Below are 19,200 nucleotides of genomic sequence, written 5' to 3'. Positions count from 1 at the left end.
TCAACCACAAGGTTGCCAGTTCAATTCCTCGAGTCCCGCAAGGGATGGTGGGCTCTGCCCCCTGCAACTAAGATTGAGCACGGCACCTTGAGCTGAGCTGCCTCCCGGATGGCTCAGTTGTTGGTTGGAGCATGGGCTCTCAACCACAAGGTTGCCAGTTCAATTCCTCGAGTCCCGCAAGGGATGGTGGGCAGCGCCCCCTGCAACTAAAATTGAACATGGCACCTTGAGCTGAGCTGCCGCTGAGCTCCCAGATGGCTCAGTTGGTTGGAGCATGTCTTCTCAACCACAAGGTTGCCGGTTCGACTCCCGCAAGGATGGTGGGCAGCGTCCCCTGCAACTAACAACGGCAACTGGACCTGGAGCTGAGCTGCGCCCTCCACAATTAAGACTGAAAGAACAACAACTTGAAGCTGAACAGAACCCTCCACAACTAAGATTGAAAGGACAACAATTTGACCATTGTTCCCCAATAAAGTCCTGTTCCCCTTCCCCAATAAAATCTTTTAAAAAAAAAAAAAAAAAGGTAAACCTTATAGAAAAAGTACAACCAATGCAAAAACCATTAAGAGGGATGAAAAGCTATCAGAACAATGTGACAGTATTAAATGATGTGTATTTATAGAAATGCTAATAAGGGTCAAGAGAATATGCAGAGCAATACGATAAATAAATTAAACAGAATGAGGTATATTTATATGTATCGACATGAAAATATATCTAAGAGAGGTTACAAGTTAAAAAAGAAAAAGTAAATTGCAAAACAGTTGGTAAGGCATGATTCTTTTTTTGTTTAAAACGATGTTGGGAGGCAGGTATTAATACATAACACCTATATTACTATTCATGGTGTGCTTATAGATAAAAACATGCACCAGAATGTCACTGGTGGTAATTCTTTGGGAGTTTTGGAAGATGGTGGTGCCATGAGAAATTGACTCTTTCTGTTGAGTTTAGATTTCTTTTTATAAGGTTTTATCACTTTTGTATATTAAAAAATGACTTTTAAAATTCAACCATAATGAAAGAGATAACAGGCATGAATCTTTTGCCCCAAATATCACATAGAGTTTATAAGAATATGTAGTTTAAGGAATAGTAAACAAAAATACATTCACAGAGGGTTACTATCTATGAGATCAAAGTGACAAAAATACATATTAAAGATACGGACAGTATAGTAAGATTGATGATATCTTTTATCCTACAGACAGAGAATACATATTCTTTTTAAATGCGGATTTTTTTAAACAATTCACATGAAGAAAACCTCAACAAAATTCTATATTCTATAATCACAAATGCATTAAAACTGGAAATTAACTACGGAAATATTAAAGCAAACCAGAAATTGTCATGTGTGGTTATCTCTATTGGTTCTCCTTTTTATCCCCCCAGAGATAACTTTATAGCATTAACCTTGGCATTAATGTATTTATAGTCTATTTAGAGCTGAATAAACATTAGTTAAGCTACCTCTTTTTTTTTCTTTTTAATTTAGGCAGAAGATACATTTCAGACGGGTCAAGAAAAGGATAAAGAGGATCCTGACTCAAAATCCGACATTAAGGGCGAGGATAATGCCATTGAGATGTCAGAAGACTTTGATGGGAAAATGCATGACGGGGAGCTTGAAGAACAAGGTTTGAGATTATCGCTGCATTCTTCTTTTTGAAAAATAAGCACTTTATCCAGGAAATTACATGTTCCCAGTTAGGAGCCTGTTGTCAACATTAATATTATACATGTGCCATCACCATCTCCACCAAGGTAGGAGTCTGTCGTCAGTTTTGGAGATTCTTCTGTGAGTAAACTGAGGCACTGCCTGATGCTCCGCTGCCTCGTGTGCTCAAGGCCGTGAGTGGGAGGTGCCCTTCAGGGAAGTGCCGAAGACCAAGAACATGGTCACACACACAGCTTGGCCTCAGCTCAAAAGTAAATTGTTCAGGGTGCTTTTAAAAAAATAACTGCTTTTTCCAAATTACAAAAATAGTAGACATTTGTTGTAGACGATTTGGAACAAAAATGCGGGAACGAAATAGGTACCTGTTAGGCCTGCCACCCAAACCATTTAATAAATTTTGGTTTATTTCTTTCCATTTGTTGCCTACATATGCTGGGGGTCCCAAAAAATGTATACACATGATTTGTATTCATCTTTTATTATCGGTATATATTGAGTATTACAATTTTAATACAGTTTTTTTCCTTTCTTCAAATGTGTATACATTGTTTTGGCACCCTCTGTATATGTACGCGTATATTCATAGACCATAAACAGTTCTATCATCGCTTTTTTTGTTTAACATATTATGAGCATTGCCCTTGTCATTAAAAAATGAGAATAAGATTTTTTTACAGCACATCATCATCTGTCATATATTTGTACCATAATTAAGCTATTGCTCTAAAATTTCTGTCCAAAGCTTAATTTGAGATACAGTGTCTTATTCTAAGCAAAATTCTTGCAGAAGTGAGAGCTGATTTCAGAGCAGAAGTGTGTGCACTTGCCTAAGCAGCATAAGGATACAGCGTTCAGCACAGTAGACGTTGAGCAAAGACAGTGGCAGGGAGATTCTAATTGAGTGTGCTGTACACAGGATTGTAGCTGTTGGATAGTCACAGAAGTGTCGTATGTTGGGGATGGGGGTGGGACCTTGGAAATCACGTTGTCCGACTCTGACATTTCACAGATAAGGAACAACCCGTGGGGTTGCGCAGTCCCATCCTGACAGCTGTGCCCCCACCATTCTAACGTCCTGTTCACATAACACGTTACTGACTTCCTTGTTCTTTCAAACAGTTTGCAAAACACAGTAGGACTACTTCAGCAGACCCAAAGGCAGCTGCCAGCCAGTAGAGTAGTGTTCTGTAGGAGCGGGCAGCCCGCCCTGGTTGTGGGCCCGTCTCTCCTACACACACAAGACCAGGTGAGTTTGGGGATCTGCTTAACTAAGCTCAGTGCCTTCCCTTTCAGAAGAGGATGATGAGAAATCAGATAGTGAGAGCGCAGACCTGGACAAACAGATGGGCGATCTGAACGGTGAGGAAGCTGACAAACTAGATGAGAGGCTCTGGGGTGATGATGAGGAGGAGGAGGAGGAGGATGAAGAAGATAGTACAACTGAAGAAACGGGCCCAGGAATGGATGAGGTAATTTAAAAGATTCCCTCGTCCCATGGTCCCTAGGTTGAGAGGGGCAGTCGTCCCACCAACCACCACTTTTCTGTCTTTGTTTTCCTTCTCTCTTTCTGCCATCTCTTTTTCCTTTTTTCTCTCCTCTATATCTTACTGACTGATTCAGACCTAAAAGTGTAGCTTGACCCGAGCCATCCCACGTGTTATGGAGGAGGGACGTTACGGAGGCTCTGATTCTGCTTTTGATCACTGAACTGCTCCAGCTCCCTGCGTAGGAGAACTCGTAGGCTAGGGTGACACTGCAGCTGCACAGCGTCACCCACCCTGGTGTTCACACACCTGCCATTACTACTGCAATCTGGACAGACCCAGACTGTTCTCTCCAGGTTATAGACGATGCCCCATCAGCTGGATACTCCCGGGGGATAGGCCCAGCAGGCAGTTATACATGTCCAAGGGCTCTGCTAGGGAGAGTCACCCTGTGTGAAAGCAGTTTCTTAGATTGCTTTCATCTTGCTTTCGTGATGATTTCGCACTTTTCCTGCCTGTGACATTTAGGAAGACTGTGGACTTGTTGCTAAAGATGACAACTTGGATTCTGGGAAGTCAAACAGAGATAAAAACCAGCAAGATAAGAAGGAAGAAAAGGAAGAAGCAGAAGCTGATGATGATGGACAAGGCCAAGACAAAATTAATGAACAAATAGACGAGGTACTGAGGATTCAGAACTGATCCCTGTCCTGATTCAAGGCCAGGGCACTGTACTGCACAGCTCTTAGCGGGTCTCGCGCATGTTTTGCCTATTCAGTTGTTTTTCCATTGTCTTGTAAAAGAACATGTAACAGAACCTCTTAATAGGACATAAAATAGCTGTTAGTTACCAGTGAGGTAGTCTTCATGCTGTGTGGGCTCATGCTGAAGTTTGAAAACTAAACTTCTCATAAACTTCAGTTCCTTCTTTGAGAGTAACACAGGACTTTTCACCACAAGTGGAGAAGCTACACAGAAAATGAAGTTTGAAATCCTAACATGAAAATTCTAAAAATGTTAGTAAAATTCTAATGTGTGGTAGTGATTTTAGGGCAGAGACATTGTATTCTTTCAGCTAACTAAGAGCTAATTGTGTGTGAACGCTACTTTTTAAAAAAGTTTTACATTTTTATTATTTTCCTGTTCTCTTCACTGTTCAGAGGGAATATGATGAGAATGAGGTAGACCCTTACCATGGCAATCAGGAAACGCTGCCAGAACCCGAGGCCTTGGACCTTCCAGATGATTTGAACTTAGACAGTGAAGACAAGAATGGTGATGAAGACACAGACCATGAAGAAGGAGAAGGTATGTTTTTCGAAACCTAAAGACCAGTTGGAAATCATTGGAAATGAGCACTAACTGATTTCTCTTCAGGCCAATGTCATGGCCAGGTCATTAATTATGTCTGCTCAGCTCAATTCCAGTTTGCGAAAATTATTTGCTGTTTCTTTGTAGTGTTTCTCATCTGAGTAGATGTAAAACTTGTAAAGCAGCAGGTCTCTCTCACTACTGTCATTTCTAGTTCTGTGCTTAACGCTGCTGTGTGTGGGTGGGGCTTCATCGCGTACGGCTCCATCTCCCCACAGCCATCCATCACTGTGTGGCCCATCTCATGGGTTGATGTAAATACTTCCCAGTGGGGTATACCCAGGCTTCTCATGTAGCCCAGTGACAGCTTTTTTTAGGGAGATGATTGTTTCTGTTATTGTTTTGCTTATGTATTTATTTAGCCTGAAATAAAAAGTTATACTAGGGAATGAAATTGAATAATCTCAAGAGAAACCAATCACAAGGCACATGACAATAATCTGGTGCTTTTTTCATCCATTGTTCAATCTGGGTGACTGCACTCGAGAGTCGTCTGGTTTTAGTTGGAAGCGTTGAGGAGAAGGTGCTATTGTAATAGTGGGCCTCCACCATGGCGGGTAACCAGACAGAAAGATGGGAGCTAGCCTCACTGCTTCTTAATCAATCAGCGACATATTTGGTAAAGCTTAGAAAAATTTGAAAATACCTTTTCGGAACAAAAATAGCAAATTGCAAAAGAAAAGGTATTATTTATGTAAAAATTTAATACACGAAACAATACCATATATTTATGGGTATGTCAAATGTACGAAAACATGGGAAGGAATAACATACAGCTTCAGGCTATGATGACATCTAAGGAAGTAGGAAGATAGTTGTATGCAGAACCATTTATTTTTTAAAAACAAGTGACAGATGTTTGATATAAATGTGAGTATATGGTTCTCATAAATTTAAAATCCATTCTCCATTTAAAGTTTTGGTAATTAGAAATAAATTTGTGAACTTGCTACTTAATTATTAGGTTGGTGCAAAAGTAATTGCGGTTTTTGCAATTTTTTTTCTTTTTAGCCTTTTAAACCGCAATTACTTTTGTACCAGCCTAATAGAACCATTTGGTTAAGGAATTGATACAGGCTTTCCTGATGCTCAGAACATTCTTCGCTCTGCGAATTTCTAGTTTACTTTTTAAGCATAGTATAAGTTGTTGCTTCTGAAGCTATTTCATTAACTTAAAATTTTAGAATATAACTCCACTTTAAATTTCACCAGCAAACAAGCATAAAATGAAGAAAATACACTGATAGTGTAACAAGCCATATGCCTTAGAAAAACACCCAGGCTCATTTTAAGCTATTGTATGTATAAACTAAGGAGCAGTTATTTTAAAGAATTATTTGCTAACAAAGTAACTGATTTCTGAAGTGGCCACAGTATAGAAAAGCTCTTTAAATAAAACTTTTTCAAATATGGTTGTTTCCATTTGAATATGTTATATTTTCTGTGTATGATTAAAGAATGATGACCACCAATTATTCCCACTGATATTTGAAAATTAGATTGTCATTTCCTGTTGTGGTGGCTTTTAGGATTTTTTAATGGAATACATATTATTTAAAGACATACACCACCCAATCAATTGTAAGTAATACTAAGTGTAGTTTAGAACAGGGTTAGGTAAAATTTTTCTGTGAAGGGTCAGATAATAAATTAGGCTTTGCAGGCCCTAAGCTGTGACAGAGTTCACACATACTCATTTCTGCTATTACAGTGTGAAAGCAGCACAGGCCATGCAGAGTAGGTGGGGTAAACACTTAAGTAAGCGAATGGATGAGGCTGTGTCCCCATAAAACCTGATTCACAGAAGCTTGTAGATGGTCAGATTAGGCCCATGGACCACAACTCCTGGTTCAAGAATAATAAAACAAAACACTTAGGTAACTATATCCCATCTCAAGAAATTATTGTTGGTTTCTTAAATTCTATGTTCATTTTTTTTAAATCTACCCAGAAGAGAATCCTTTGGACATTAAAGAAAAACCCCTGGACACTGAAGAAGCAGGTCATGAAGCTGAGGACGGGAATGAAGAGACTGACTCTGATCAGAATGAAGGTCAGGGTCCACATGAACCTGAGGAAGGCGCCAGTGCAGCTGACGAGGCAGAGGGGGAGGAAGAGATGGACACAGGCACCGGGGACCGAGACGAAGGAGCCGGTGAACATCCTGAAGAGAGCTCAGAGGACGAGGAGCAGCCATCTTTGGAGGATAAGGATGAGGATGCGGAAGCCTGTGAGGAAAGTGCAGACAATGGCGTCTCTGTTGACCAAGGTCTCCAGCCTCAGGTATTGTGAGGTGTCGGTTTGTCTTACATTAGAAATAATAATGAGGAGGAGGAGGAATTCTCTTATTCCCACTAGAATCTCCTTTAGGCTACTTCTCCATCACCAGGGGGCGCTGCCAAACAGCTTTCAGTTTCTCTTCCAGACCCTCTGTGGCTGACCCCCTCCGCGCAGACTCCCCCTTAGTGAGGAGTGGGGTGTCTGCTTGCTGTAGGGGTTCCCCACCTCGTGTTCTTTCCCCCAGAGCATTTAATGCTGTGTTTCATTTCCCTGCAGAAGGAGGAAAAAGAGGAAGAAGAAGGGGAGAACTCAGACACAGAAGAACAGGTGCCAGAGGCTACGGAGAGGAAGGAGCATGACGCCTGTGGGCAGACAGGGCTGGAAAATGTGCAGAGCTCACAGGCTGTGGAGCTGGCCGGGGCCGCGCCTGAGAAGGAGCAGGGCAAGGAGGTGAGGAGCCCTTGTCACCTTGGCCAGCTGCCTCTCAGAAGGGTCTCCCTGTCTGAAATCACATTTTACTTAGAAGTCGTTGCTTTACGTGTGTTGTTTATTTGCTGTTGACATCTAAAATATCTCTCATTCTGTGAGAAAACGATCGCAGATCTATTTTATATGCCATAACAATCCCCAGGATGTTTGTTGCACACTGTATTTAAGTGATGTGCTTAATGAGAAAAAGTTTTTAGACTGGTAGTTCTCTGTGGGAGAATCAGGTTCATGTTATTTTCTAGAATGCTCCCAAGGAAGGAAAAGTAGAATTCAGACTACATGCAATAATGTGCCTCTAATATAGTGCTTCCCTTTTCCTCACTATTCACCAGGTTTCTGAACATTTTAATTTAGACAGCAAAGCACTTCTTTTTTCCTTGACATAGAGTGATGTGTTCTGTATATGGCTACACTTTGGGCTGCTGGCATGCTATGACAAGAGCACTGAGTCAGAGGACCTGCTGCTACGATGATGACTCTCAAGTCCTTTAGTCTCTAAGCCCCCGTTTTCTCACCAGTAACAACTGTTTGTATACTTATGCCCTCTCCACTCCATTTATTAAGCACCCATTAGGTGCTAAGCATCCTCATTGCTTCAGCAAGTCCTCAGGATAGCCCCTGAAATAGCGGATATTATTGTTCTTAGTATTTTCTCCATTTCATATTTGAGTTAAATAACCCTCAGTAAAATTAAGTGGCAATCTTAAAGGTACACAGTTGGTTGCTGGTGAAGCCTGGTTTCTATTCGAGGTCTGTCCTGCCCTTGTACTCCTGTAGACAAAGAACTAATCAGCCGTGCAAAGCGAAGTCACCTCGCAGGGTGACAGATCTGGGTCTAGATCTTTTCTGTTTCTGCCCACGGGCCAGGCTTTAGTCATGGGTGAGTTCCAGAACAGGCAGGCAGGTGTGATTATCGGAGGTGAGAATAATGCTGAGAGAACCTGTGCACAATGCAGTGCAGAAACTAGGGGCAAGATAGCTTCCTCCCCCCTCATTCTTTTCTGCCTTGGGTTTTATAGGAACACGGGAATGGAACTGCAGATGCAAACCAGGCAGAAGGCCATGAATCCAACTTCATCGCCCGTTTGGCCTCCCAGAAACAGACCAGGAAAAACACACAGGTCTGTATGACTCTTCAACTAAACTAAAGTGAAAGCTCCATGTGGAAAAAGATGCTCTAAATGTAGTGATTTATAAAAAACCAAACCACATTCCCTGCCTTTGCGGTCCCTGTCCCTGTCCCTCCAGACATGATGGCAGCCCTGATGAGCAGACCAGGACCTTGGGGCTCTCCCAGTGGAACCCCATCAAGGGGGTTCTTCACTATGCAGGGATGCGGAGACACACAACCCCAGCCCAGCCCCGTTCCTGTTAGGGAGTCTAGGAGCCTGGTGCTGTGTGCTGCCCAGCACCAACCAGTAGTCCTCTCTGCACTGTCCATAGTCTTTTGTGTTTTAAATACAAAATTTTTTAATAGGGTGTAATTCATACACGATACAAAATTAGTATATAAACACCAATCCCCTAAAAAGCTTCCATCCTATCCCTGTCCTCAAGCCACCCAAGGAACCCTCCCCAGAGCAAATTGGTGCTAACAGTTTTGTCCTCTTTCGGAGATCTTTTTTGCATATGCAATGTGTTGCTGTATGTGTGGGTATATGTGTGTGTTTCTTTACTGCCTCACCCTTATTCAGATATAAAAGTATGTCAGAGATTATTCTGTGTATGTCTATCAAGACTTGTCCATTCTTTTTAACCGCTGCACTGAATTCCATTTTCATATGGCTGTACCTGATTTACTTACCCAGTCCCCTATGGATGGACATTGTGGTTATTTTTGTGTCTTTTTGCTATTAACAGACAAGGCTTTGATGAATTTCCTGATATTTCCAACAGAGTTTTAAGAGGAAACCTGGACAGGCCGACAACGAGCGCTCCATGGGTGATCACAACGAGCACGTACATAAAAGGCTGAGGACGGTGGACACGGACAGCCCTGCTGAGCAGGGCCCACCCCGGCCCCAGGCCCAGCTGGAGGACGCAGATGCATTTGAGCATATTAAGCAAGGGAGTGACCCTTACGATGCACAGACCTACGGTAGGTGCAGGGAAGGCATGTCCTTTGCGCGCTGAACTCTGAGAGCTTATGCTGTATGACTGTACCCGCCCGGTGTTATTACAAATGCATTTTAGGAGGGAGGGGATGGGTTTTTAAAACTACTTTCTCTCTAATAACTGTGCACAAATGCAAATTGTTTTTGGCCTATAGGTATCTGTAGCCAAGTGCAAATACTCAGGGTTTCTGGGCCTTCTGTAAGCCCATTAAATATCCTTGGTAACCATTGACCACATCTGAACGCAGCGCTGATCTCAGGGTTTCTGAGTACTGGACATTTCTTCATTGTCACCTTGAGGGGGGTCCTTGCAATGGCAAGAGCGGTGGACTTGAAATACATGTTTTCTTTATAAGTGAACAATGGAGGAAGAAAAGTCTCAGCACAAGAAGGGAGTAGTCAGTTGTCCATCAGTGTCCCCTTCTAGTTCTTGGTGACTTTTCACTGTTTCATTCCTAATAAGTAAGGTTGATAATATCTACCTATGAGGATAGTTCAAAAGCGACTACCTGTGCTGTAGATTACTTTTTTCCTCTTCTGTCCCTACTTGTTAGAAAAATAAAACAGTAATAATAATAATAATAGCTACGATGTTTTGAGCTTTTACTTTGTGCCAAACACTTTTGAGCCTTTGCTACATGGTCATGGAATCCCTCCAGTCCTCTCCTGAGCGAGGTTATCTCTGATTCATAGATGAGCACACTGAGGCCAAAGAAGTTTAGGAACTTGTCCAAGATCAGGATGCTGGATTCCCACGCTGGTCTTTCTATGCCCCATGTTATACTCTTAATGACTACGGTTTCTCCACCCATCACTTAGTAATGGGGTAATTCCATTAGCTGCTCTGATTCACATGCCCCTCCTGTTTATTCTGGTTCAGTGTCTGAAACCCAGCTCAGCATCCTACTTCTGTGGCCACATGTATAGTTACACTGTATCCTTGTAGCTTTTGTGGGAGGTAGAGAATAGGCAGTTACAGCAATAAGTCAGTAGGGCATCTTGGGCACAGACAAGCCAGCACTGTGTCCAAGCCACAGAGCTGGTCAGTGGTAGAACCAGCATCAGTAGAATCTTGGAAGGTAGAAATGACAGAAACCACACCCGCTCATGGATTACTTTGTTCTGCAAAGACTTAGCCTCTCTCTGTGTGCTTTGTTGGCAGATGTAGCCAGCATGGAGCAGCAACAATCTGCAAAAGACTCCAGCAAGGAGCAGGATCCGGAGGAGACGGAGGATGCTTTCATGGACATGGAGGAGCAGGAAGAGCTGAAAGCAGTTGACACGGAGCAGCTGAAGCCAGAGGAGGTCAAGTCCAGGCCCACGGCCAGCTCCGGTGAGCCCTACGAGGGCAGCAGGCCCCGCCCAGGCTCTCTGACTTGGAGAAGTTGCTTCTCTTGTGCTGTAGTCTAGTCTGGTCTATTATTTCCACATTCTAACCCATGCCTTAGACATTCATTTGCCCATAATAATTTCACTATCCTTTGTTTGGGAGTGGAAAGGTAGAGGAGACCTCTGAAACTTGAGTTTCAGTCAAAATCCCATCAGTCTTTTTAAAATAAAAGAAGAAAACACATAGGTCACTTACTCCAGTTGTAACAAGAAGATATATTCTTGATTATTAGAGAAATAATATTTTCAATTATATGAAAATATATAATACTAGCATAAATGCAGTATAATATTTAAATAGAATGGGGAAAATGCATGTGAGAAAACAACAAAACTCCTTACATACAGTTCCATTTCATAGTTGACCAAGTGCTATTAGTAGGCAGTTTATAAGAAAAAGTATTCAACACATTAAAAAATAACTTTAATGTAAAAAATAACTATCAGCAATGGAATAAATGCAAATACAAAAAACTTGACAGATTCAAGTTTTTTCTTCTGTTTACTTCCTGTCCTCTTGGGTATTAGAATGATTGAGTGGCCATTATGTGACAGTGGAAAAGGCATAGTTCTGGGATTAGACTTGCTTAGATTCAAACCCACACTTTGCCTTTTTATTCACTTCACAGGTTGATGCACATTATTCTTCTTTTCTTTGACTCAGTTTCCTCATCTATGAAATGGAACTATGATTTTATTTCTTTTAGTTTTTATTTTTATCAAAGTTCTACCTACACATAGTTTAAAGAATCACGCAGTTCCACGAGGCTTGTTAGCATGACCTCTAGCGCTCATATGCCCCCCTCCCAGAAAAGCCACCTTTAACATCGGTGGGGAGGAGGAGAAGTTAATGGAAAAGAACTGGCAATGACTGACTCAGAAAGAAGAGGTGGAACCAGTATGTGGAAATGTGTTGGGCAGTGAATGAATAAAGTTTGAGTAATTGCTAGGATTGACAGGCAACCATGAAGGCTGTCTTTATGTTAATATGATACGTAAAATTCTGTCTTTATATGAAAATAGGCTTTGACGAGATGGAGATGGAGACCCAAACTGTTAAAACAGAGGAAAACCAAGATCCCAGGACAGACAAATCCCACAAGGAGACGGAGAATGACAAACCAGAGAGAAGCCGAGATTCTACCATTCATACAGCCCATCAGTTCCTTGTGGACACGATTTTCCAGGTACTAAAATGTTCACAAGTTAGTTTATGTTGGTTAAGTAGCAAGAATGTGGAATCTAAAAAACAAAACAGAAACAACCTGATAGATACAGAGAACATTTTGATGGGAGGGGGTTGGGGGATGGATGAAAAGGGGGAAGGGATTAAGATATATAAATTGCTAGTTATAAAAACAGACACAGGGATGTAAAGTACGGCACAGGGAGTATAGTCCATAATACTGTAATAACTATGTATGGTGTCAGATGGGTACTAGACTTATCAGGATGATCATTTCATAAGTTATATAAATGTCTAATCACTACGTTGTACACCTGAAACTAATATAATAGTGTGTCAACTGTAATTGGAAAATTACAAAAAAAGAAAAATGATTATTCAGAGTGAAAAAAAAAAGAATCTTTGACTTAATGCCTGCATTTAGGAAGAGCCAATTAACTGAGTTGTTTCCCTAATCGTTTGACTTAATGGCAATCTAGGTTTACCAAAGCGTATTTTAATTATTGATATCTTCATGAGAATTTGTTTTGCTGGGATGATATATAAATGTTAAAATTTCCTTTATCCATCTTGTCTCTATAAATGGGAAGTACAAGCATGGTTGTCCGGCATCTTACTGTACCATCACATTGGCTTATGTTTTACGTCTTAGGGTCATGTAGTGAGTTCATAGTGCAGGGAAGAAGGCAGCCAGTGATGGAGTTGGCACTTCCAACCCGGCTGCTTCTCATCTGTGGGTTTTTTGTTTTTTGTTTTTGTCTTAGCCCTTTTTAAAAGATGTCAGTGAGCTAAGACAGGAGCTGGAGAGACAATTGGAAATGTGGCAGCCACACGAATCTGGAAATCCAGAAGAAGTAAGTCACTGGTCTTTTCATAGTCACTGGTCTTTTCATAAACTATCTTGAGTTTTATTAAGATACAGCAAACTTAATAGGTTGTTAGCTCCAATAACCTTTGTAAAAAGGTCTGAGTATATAGAGAATAAATGTACAATCCCAAAGCCTAAGTCTGTCCATTGCTTTCTGCCTGCTTTGTCACTAGACCTGTAACTTAACTAAAACAGAGAGAAACTGACTTGTTTAAATCTTGAACTTCTGTTGCTCACTCTGTAATGGATGTAATAGATGTGACAGCAGTTGAAAAACAGGGCAGAAAGATACTGTGTCATCCTCAGACTAGGCCCCTTGGAATGTTGCCAACTGGCGTAATGTGGATCAGCCAGAAGTTTCTTTTTTAATGACTGCAACCTAAATTTACTGTATATACACATATTTCAGTTTTATGTCTGTTAACCATCATCCCCACCACATAATGTGTATTTTTTTGTGTGTGTGTTTTTAAATTAGATTTAGGTGCCCAAAACAAAGTAATAGATGTTTATCATTTATATCCTTCACACTGTGTCACCTCCCCTCCCCCCATTCACTATCCCTCTGACATCGCACACAGCCAGTACATTTCCACTGTCTCTATTCCTAATGCTGTACTCCGCTTCTTGTAAATATATATATATATATAAACTTGTAGTTGATATCATAATGTGTATTGACTGCTCTGTCATAGTTGGCAAAAAAAGTTGTGCCCAGGAAATAAGCACACTGTTGTGTTACTTAAGAGATTTGCACTTGTCACTTTTGCTTTTGAAACATGACCCTGAGAGCCCATGATTAAGTGGCTGGAACTGCCAGCACCAGAATTACCATTCCCAGCTTGCTCTGCTCAAGCAGGGTACAGGCTACCCTCTATATAAGTGATGTGAATCAGGCATTGGTTTCGTCATGAATTCCAATATTTTATTGCCTTGTTTCATTCCTTCTTGGTTGCACCCGTGGATTGTGGTTTTGGTGGAAGGGGAGACATTTTTCATCAAGTGATTTAGAGTGCAGCTTGCTAAGAGAAGCTTTAAAGTGCTTCTGTCGAGAAAGTCCATGCACGTCATTGTCTACTACTTAGCTTCAAGCCTTCATCTTGCTGTGATGGCTTTGGCCCTCACATTCCAAGGATCATTTACATGTTGTTGCAATTGTCACAGGAGAAGGCTGCAGCAGAGATGTGGCAGAGTTACCTGGTCTTAACGGCGCCTCTTTCACAACAGTTGTGTGAACAGCTCCGTCTCATATTAGAGCCTACCCAGGCAGCCAAACTGAAGTAAGTCTTCTCCACTGACGCACTCAGCGCCCTAAAAAGATGTAGTGTCGCCTTTTCTGCTGAGCTCAGCACCTCACCACTTGCGTTGCTGGCTCCGAGGTTGCCATTTCTACTGCCCAGGCACCGGTATGGTGTTCCTTACCCTAATTCATGTTCTCTCTACCACAGGTTACGGTGAAATTCACTATGCATGTAGTATCTTTGATTCATTAACGTGATGGGGAAATTGGCTAAGCCTCGGTGTGTGTGTGTGTGTGTGTGTGTGGCTCACCTTGCCACACGTTGGGTTACTCACTTGCGTATGTTACCTTTTCAAAGATGTGACCAGAATCATAGCTTTAGAACAGAAAAGAGAATCCAAGACTTATTATTCAATGCGAACATTTTTTTCTAATTTTTATAAATGTCTCCGTTTTTGTAGACCTAGTTGTTGTTGCCACAGATACAACCGGTATTTTCTGGCTGCTGATCAGTTTGATCCTGGCCCTTAACTGCATTAATACTTCGTGGTGCTGGGTTACTAGTTACTTGGTATAATTGGTTATAAGGTATTATTAACGTGATTTCGTTCTTTAAAAAAATTCTGAAGGGATGAGCAGTGAACTAATCTTTGTCGCATTTGGGTGCATTTAATAGAGGAGACTACCGAACTGGGAAGCGATTGAACATGCGGAAGGTCATTCCGTACATTGCTAGTCAGTTTCGAAAAGACAAGATTTGGCTCCGAAGGACCAAGCCCAGTAAACGCCAGTATCAGATTTGTTTGGCTATTGATGACTCTTCTAGCATGGTAGACAACCACACCAAACAGGTAAGGAAGAGAAGGAGTGGCAGTTTGATGAGAAATTAATTCCAAACCACGTTCCATAGGCCTCCAAATATTTTAAATTTGATCTGGCAAAAAGCACTTTGAAATACCAGCTAGTCTGTTCTGAGAATGTGAATACCATGTTCGAGAAGACCTAAAATTGAAAGAGTTCAAAGGGCAATTTCAAGATGTGTCAAATATTTTGGTTCCCTATTTATAGGTCTTTTAATTTTTTTTGTTTCTTAGCCTTGCTGTGCTATTGTCTAGCTGCAAAATAAGGAAATCTGACAATGTATGTTTTCCACAAAATGCCATGTACTGTTAAACTATTCTTTAGACCCTCCAACATAATATCTGAATATCTTTTTAAACAGAAATATATTCAGTACACATTTCCTTAAGTCTGAAATGATCTAGAGTTAGTGTTCTATCAGTGTTAACAAGGCTTAGGAGCCCGAATGGAATTATTTATGATGCCATGAGTAATACGGACACCGAGATGTGTGCTGTTTTTTTTGCAGTTATCCAAGAGCCAATGAGCAACCTAAAATCTATACATAAGCTCTTGGAAAGTGTAACCTCTGATTCAGGGTTCAGATCCCAGCTCCCCATTATCATATGACTGACTTACTATGGTAGTACATGACTTTGGGCAGTTTATTTACTTCCTAAGAGTCAGTCTGAAAAATGAGTATAGCAATACCTATCTCAAATTCAGAGTTGTTATGAAGAGTAAATGAAATAACTGATGTGGAACTCTCAGTTTAATGTCTAGCACACTCAGCGTGCTCAGTAAATGTTAGTTGCTATAAGTATCATCATCCTCTTTTTAATTGAATTTAAAATTTAAAACCATGCTGTCATTTCTGCAGAGATTAGGTTTTTTAAATCTTTACACATAAGAGATTACTTATGTAGTCAAAAAAAAAAAAAAAGAGAATTTAAAAAATTTCATGGACCAACTCTTAAGATCCCTAGAACAGACAGACCTTTCCTACCAGTGTAATGGGCTCTGGATTTCAGCAGTTGTGGTATTAGCCAGTGCCTAAGGCCACCACAGCCCCTGGATTGGTTGTGAATAGCCATATTGATGGTGTTCCCTTAAGTGCCATACCAAAAAAAATGTTTTCTGTGGGAATCTTGGTGTAAAGTGTTGAAAGGCACTGGTCTACAGGATATTGATTCCTTCAACCCTAAACTTTCTATTTCACAGCTTGCATTTGAATCTTTGGCTGTGATTGGAAATGCTCTGACCCTTCTGGAAGTGGGTCAGATTGCAGTGTGCAGGTAAGAGTGCCCTTTAGTCCCATCGGGAGAAACCAACCTTCTTTTGTTATTTTGTTCACATGACAAAAAATAACCCCCACTGTATTTGGTTTTTCTCCCTTAAGTTTTGGAGAGTCCGTAAAGCTGTTACACCCATTCCATGAACAGTTCAGTGATTACTCAGGGTCCCAGATTCTGCGGCTCTGCAAATTCCAACAGAAAAAAACCAGAATTGCTCAGGTATGCTGATAACATCAAATGTCTTCTGCAGTTATTCTTCTGGTTTAGGAGATATAATTTTTAGACTGCCCTCCTCCCAGTACGGTATTAGGGCAGGTAAAAGTTACGATACAGAATAGTCCTAAACCCCAGCCTGTGTATATACCAGTTGAAGAGAAACTTCCTTGGCACCCATTATTAAACATTGTATCACCTTTTTTCTCAATCTCTCAGAGATCATTTTTGACTTTGTATCATTGATTTTCTGGCTATTTTTCTGAGATTTAGAACATTTTGAAAAATAAACCATCTCTCAGTACCCTTACCAGGTGTGTCAGTGCCAATTTCTGTCCCTCTAGAGAAGAAACGAAGCCAGTGACTTGCTCAGGATGACTTAAGTTCAAAACAGTGCATGGGATAATGATTCTGATGTTCAAACTCCGGTCCTCATTTAGCCTTGTTATGTCGTACTGGACATGTGTTTTCCTCCCACCTTTTTATGCTGAGTTTTCTTTTCTTGAAAAAAAGATAGCTGTTTAGTTCGTTTGGGAAATTGACTTCTTATCCCCAGGGAAAGGATTTCTTTTCCTTTCGGGTGTCTTGCAGAACACTAGTGGGGTGTGTGCCAGAGATCCATGTCTGTGTCTGAGAATGCCGGTACCGAGGGTGAAGGCCACGCAGGGGGTCCTGTACTGCCTATAGATCAGTTATCTGGTAATCACTTCTGTGTCAGGTGTAACTTCAGGCTCTTTGACAATGGGAAGAGAGTTTGAATAGCTTTTTAATTGTCTGTTTCTGATTCTGGTTTAGTTTCTAGAGTCTGTAGCCAACATGTTTGCAGCCGCTCAGAAGCTCTCACAAAACCTCAGTCCAGGTGAGCTTCATTCTTTTGCTTTGTTACAGTGATTTTCTGTTGTCTGCATTCGCAAGGTGCTTGCTTCATTTCACTGTACCGTACCCATCACCATCTTTTAAAGTGTATGCTTCACAGGAAAAGACATCAACAGGAGATGGAGTGATACTAGGCATTTATGGACATTTTTTACAAAATCATCCATTCTTTCACAAATTTTTACTGAACTTGTACTCACGAGGCTTAATAATGAAGGAATTAAACACTAATTAACTAGTTTATAATTAACTAGTGTATAATTATGTTAGATGGAGTTCAGAATTTTGAAAGAAAGGAGCGAGGTGTGACGAGTATTCGATCACATTTTAGGAAAGCGGAGGAGAACATAATTCAGAAACCAGCTAATCCAGCCATGATTGATTTGGGGCTTGGAACACACTAGTTCTTTATGTAGCTCTTTCCAAAAATCTCTTAATCCTGATTGTATCATGGAGAAACGTCTTGTTTGAAGCAAATCTTTCATGCCTCACAACACTTGCTAAACTTCCTTGACAGAAAGGTAGCCCTCAAGCACTGTAGTCTTTTGCTGGAAACATTATATAGCTAAAAATTTTTTTTAAACATTTTAATTCACCATTTATTTTAATGGTCTCTTCTCTGTTTTTGTCAATTTCAAAAAAAATCAGGTACGCAAAATTAGCAAAAATTTGAAGGTGATAGACAGTGACTGAAATTTGGAAGAGACCTGCCCAATCCAGGTTTCTGATTTGGGCGTTTTCTTCTAATGGCCAACTCAGTACTGCATTTTTACATTTTATAGTATATATATTTTATATATATATTATATAGTTTATATGTTTTATAAACATGTATCTTTGATCTCATATATGTTGCTCTACAGTGAAGTTGATCTAAATGTGACATTCCCTGAAACACTGTTGGGAAATTGTTTTATTGCAGAAGCTCTGTATGTGTGTGTGTGCGGCCTTGTCCCCTAGTCAGGCATCCGAAGTAAATAGATTTAATTAGAGGCCCCTGTCACTTGTCCCCAGAATTCATCAGTTTCAGAGTCTGTTTGGTATTAATGTTAATAGTATAGAGAAAGCCTAATTTGTCTGTCTTTAGGTAGTTGTAAGTTATTGTTCAAAATGGATTTCTATTTTGTTTCCTTCCTTTCATGCTGTATGTTCTACAGACACTGCACAACTCCTCCTAGTGGTCTCTGATGGACGCGGTCTTTTCCTGGAGGGTAAAGACAGAGTCCTGGCAGCAGTTCAGAACGCCCGGAATGCCAACATCTTTGTCATTTTTGTTGTGTTGGATAATCCCAGTTCACGGGTGAGTGATGACTAAAAGCCACTTTTCTGAGGATAAAGTAGAGATGCTCTTCAACCCTTTCTATCTGAAACATGGCCTCGGTTGTACCATCACACTCACAGCTAACACCGTGTTCTGTCGTGCACTGTTTTTTATGCACTTTATAGCTATTTCTCATTTAACTTCACAATAACCCAGTGAGCTGGGCATTATTCCCACTTTATAGTGAACGACAGAAACACAGATTATAAGTAATGAATAGGAAAGCCAGGATTCAGACTGACTCCAGAGACCATCCTCTTAACCACTTCCCGTGCCAACTCTTGGTAATGGGCCCTGTGCACGTGGAAATGTAGACAAGCCCTTTCCAGTTATTTGTATCAGCAGTGCCCTCCTCAGAGCAGGAAGAATCAGTAGCCCAGTGAAAGATGCCCATAGTAACAAGTTGAAGATTTAATGTGAATCATTCCAAGTTGAGAATGCGAGATACTTTTGCAGGGAAACCAGGTTTTCTTACACCCCTTTCCCTCACTTTTGGAAGAGGTGCTTAGAAAGATCTGTTTCTTCCTCAATGAGAGTTCTGAAAATTGTT

At 40.8% G+C, this 19,200-nt stretch overlaps 1 protein-coding gene across 1 annotated transcript in view; it reads left to right on the top strand.

Moving 5' to 3' along the window:
• Window positions 1–19,200, top strand: part of MDN1 (midasin AAA ATPase 1) — a 133,282-nt gene that overhangs the window by 112,546 nt on the left and 1,536 nt on the right. Inside the window, exons 85-101 of the mRNA XM_019743250.2 lie at window positions 1,502–1,643; window positions 2,978–3,153; window positions 3,697–3,849; window positions 4,329–4,476; window positions 6,491–6,822; window positions 7,096–7,269; window positions 8,328–8,429; window positions 9,205–9,406; window positions 10,585–10,755; window positions 11,835–11,998; window positions 12,762–12,851; window positions 14,030–14,145; window positions 14,782–14,956; window positions 16,167–16,240; window positions 16,345–16,459; window positions 17,249–17,312; window positions 18,487–18,629. Coding sequence (XP_019598809.2) covers window positions 1,502–1,643; window positions 2,978–3,153; window positions 3,697–3,849; window positions 4,329–4,476; window positions 6,491–6,822; window positions 7,096–7,269; window positions 8,328–8,429; window positions 9,205–9,406; window positions 10,585–10,755; window positions 11,835–11,998; window positions 12,762–12,851; window positions 14,030–14,145; window positions 14,782–14,956; window positions 16,167–16,240; window positions 16,345–16,459; window positions 17,249–17,312; window positions 18,487–18,629 — 2,541 coding nt within the window. The remainder of the gene's footprint in view (window positions 1–1,501; window positions 1,644–2,977; window positions 3,154–3,696; window positions 3,850–4,328; window positions 4,477–6,490; window positions 6,823–7,095; window positions 7,270–8,327; window positions 8,430–9,204; window positions 9,407–10,584; window positions 10,756–11,834; window positions 11,999–12,761; window positions 12,852–14,029; window positions 14,146–14,781; window positions 14,957–16,166; window positions 16,241–16,344; window positions 16,460–17,248; window positions 17,313–18,486; window positions 18,630–19,200) is intronic.

The sequence above is a fragment of the Rhinolophus sinicus genome, linkage group LG05 (assembly GCF_036562045.2).
Source record: "Rhinolophus sinicus isolate RSC01 linkage group LG05, ASM3656204v1, whole genome shotgun sequence".
Taxonomy (NCBI): domain Eukaryota; kingdom Metazoa; phylum Chordata; class Mammalia; order Chiroptera; family Rhinolophidae; genus Rhinolophus; species Rhinolophus sinicus.
The sequence above is the reverse complement of the archived record's forward strand: the minus strand, read 5'-3'. Positions and strand labels throughout refer to the sequence as shown.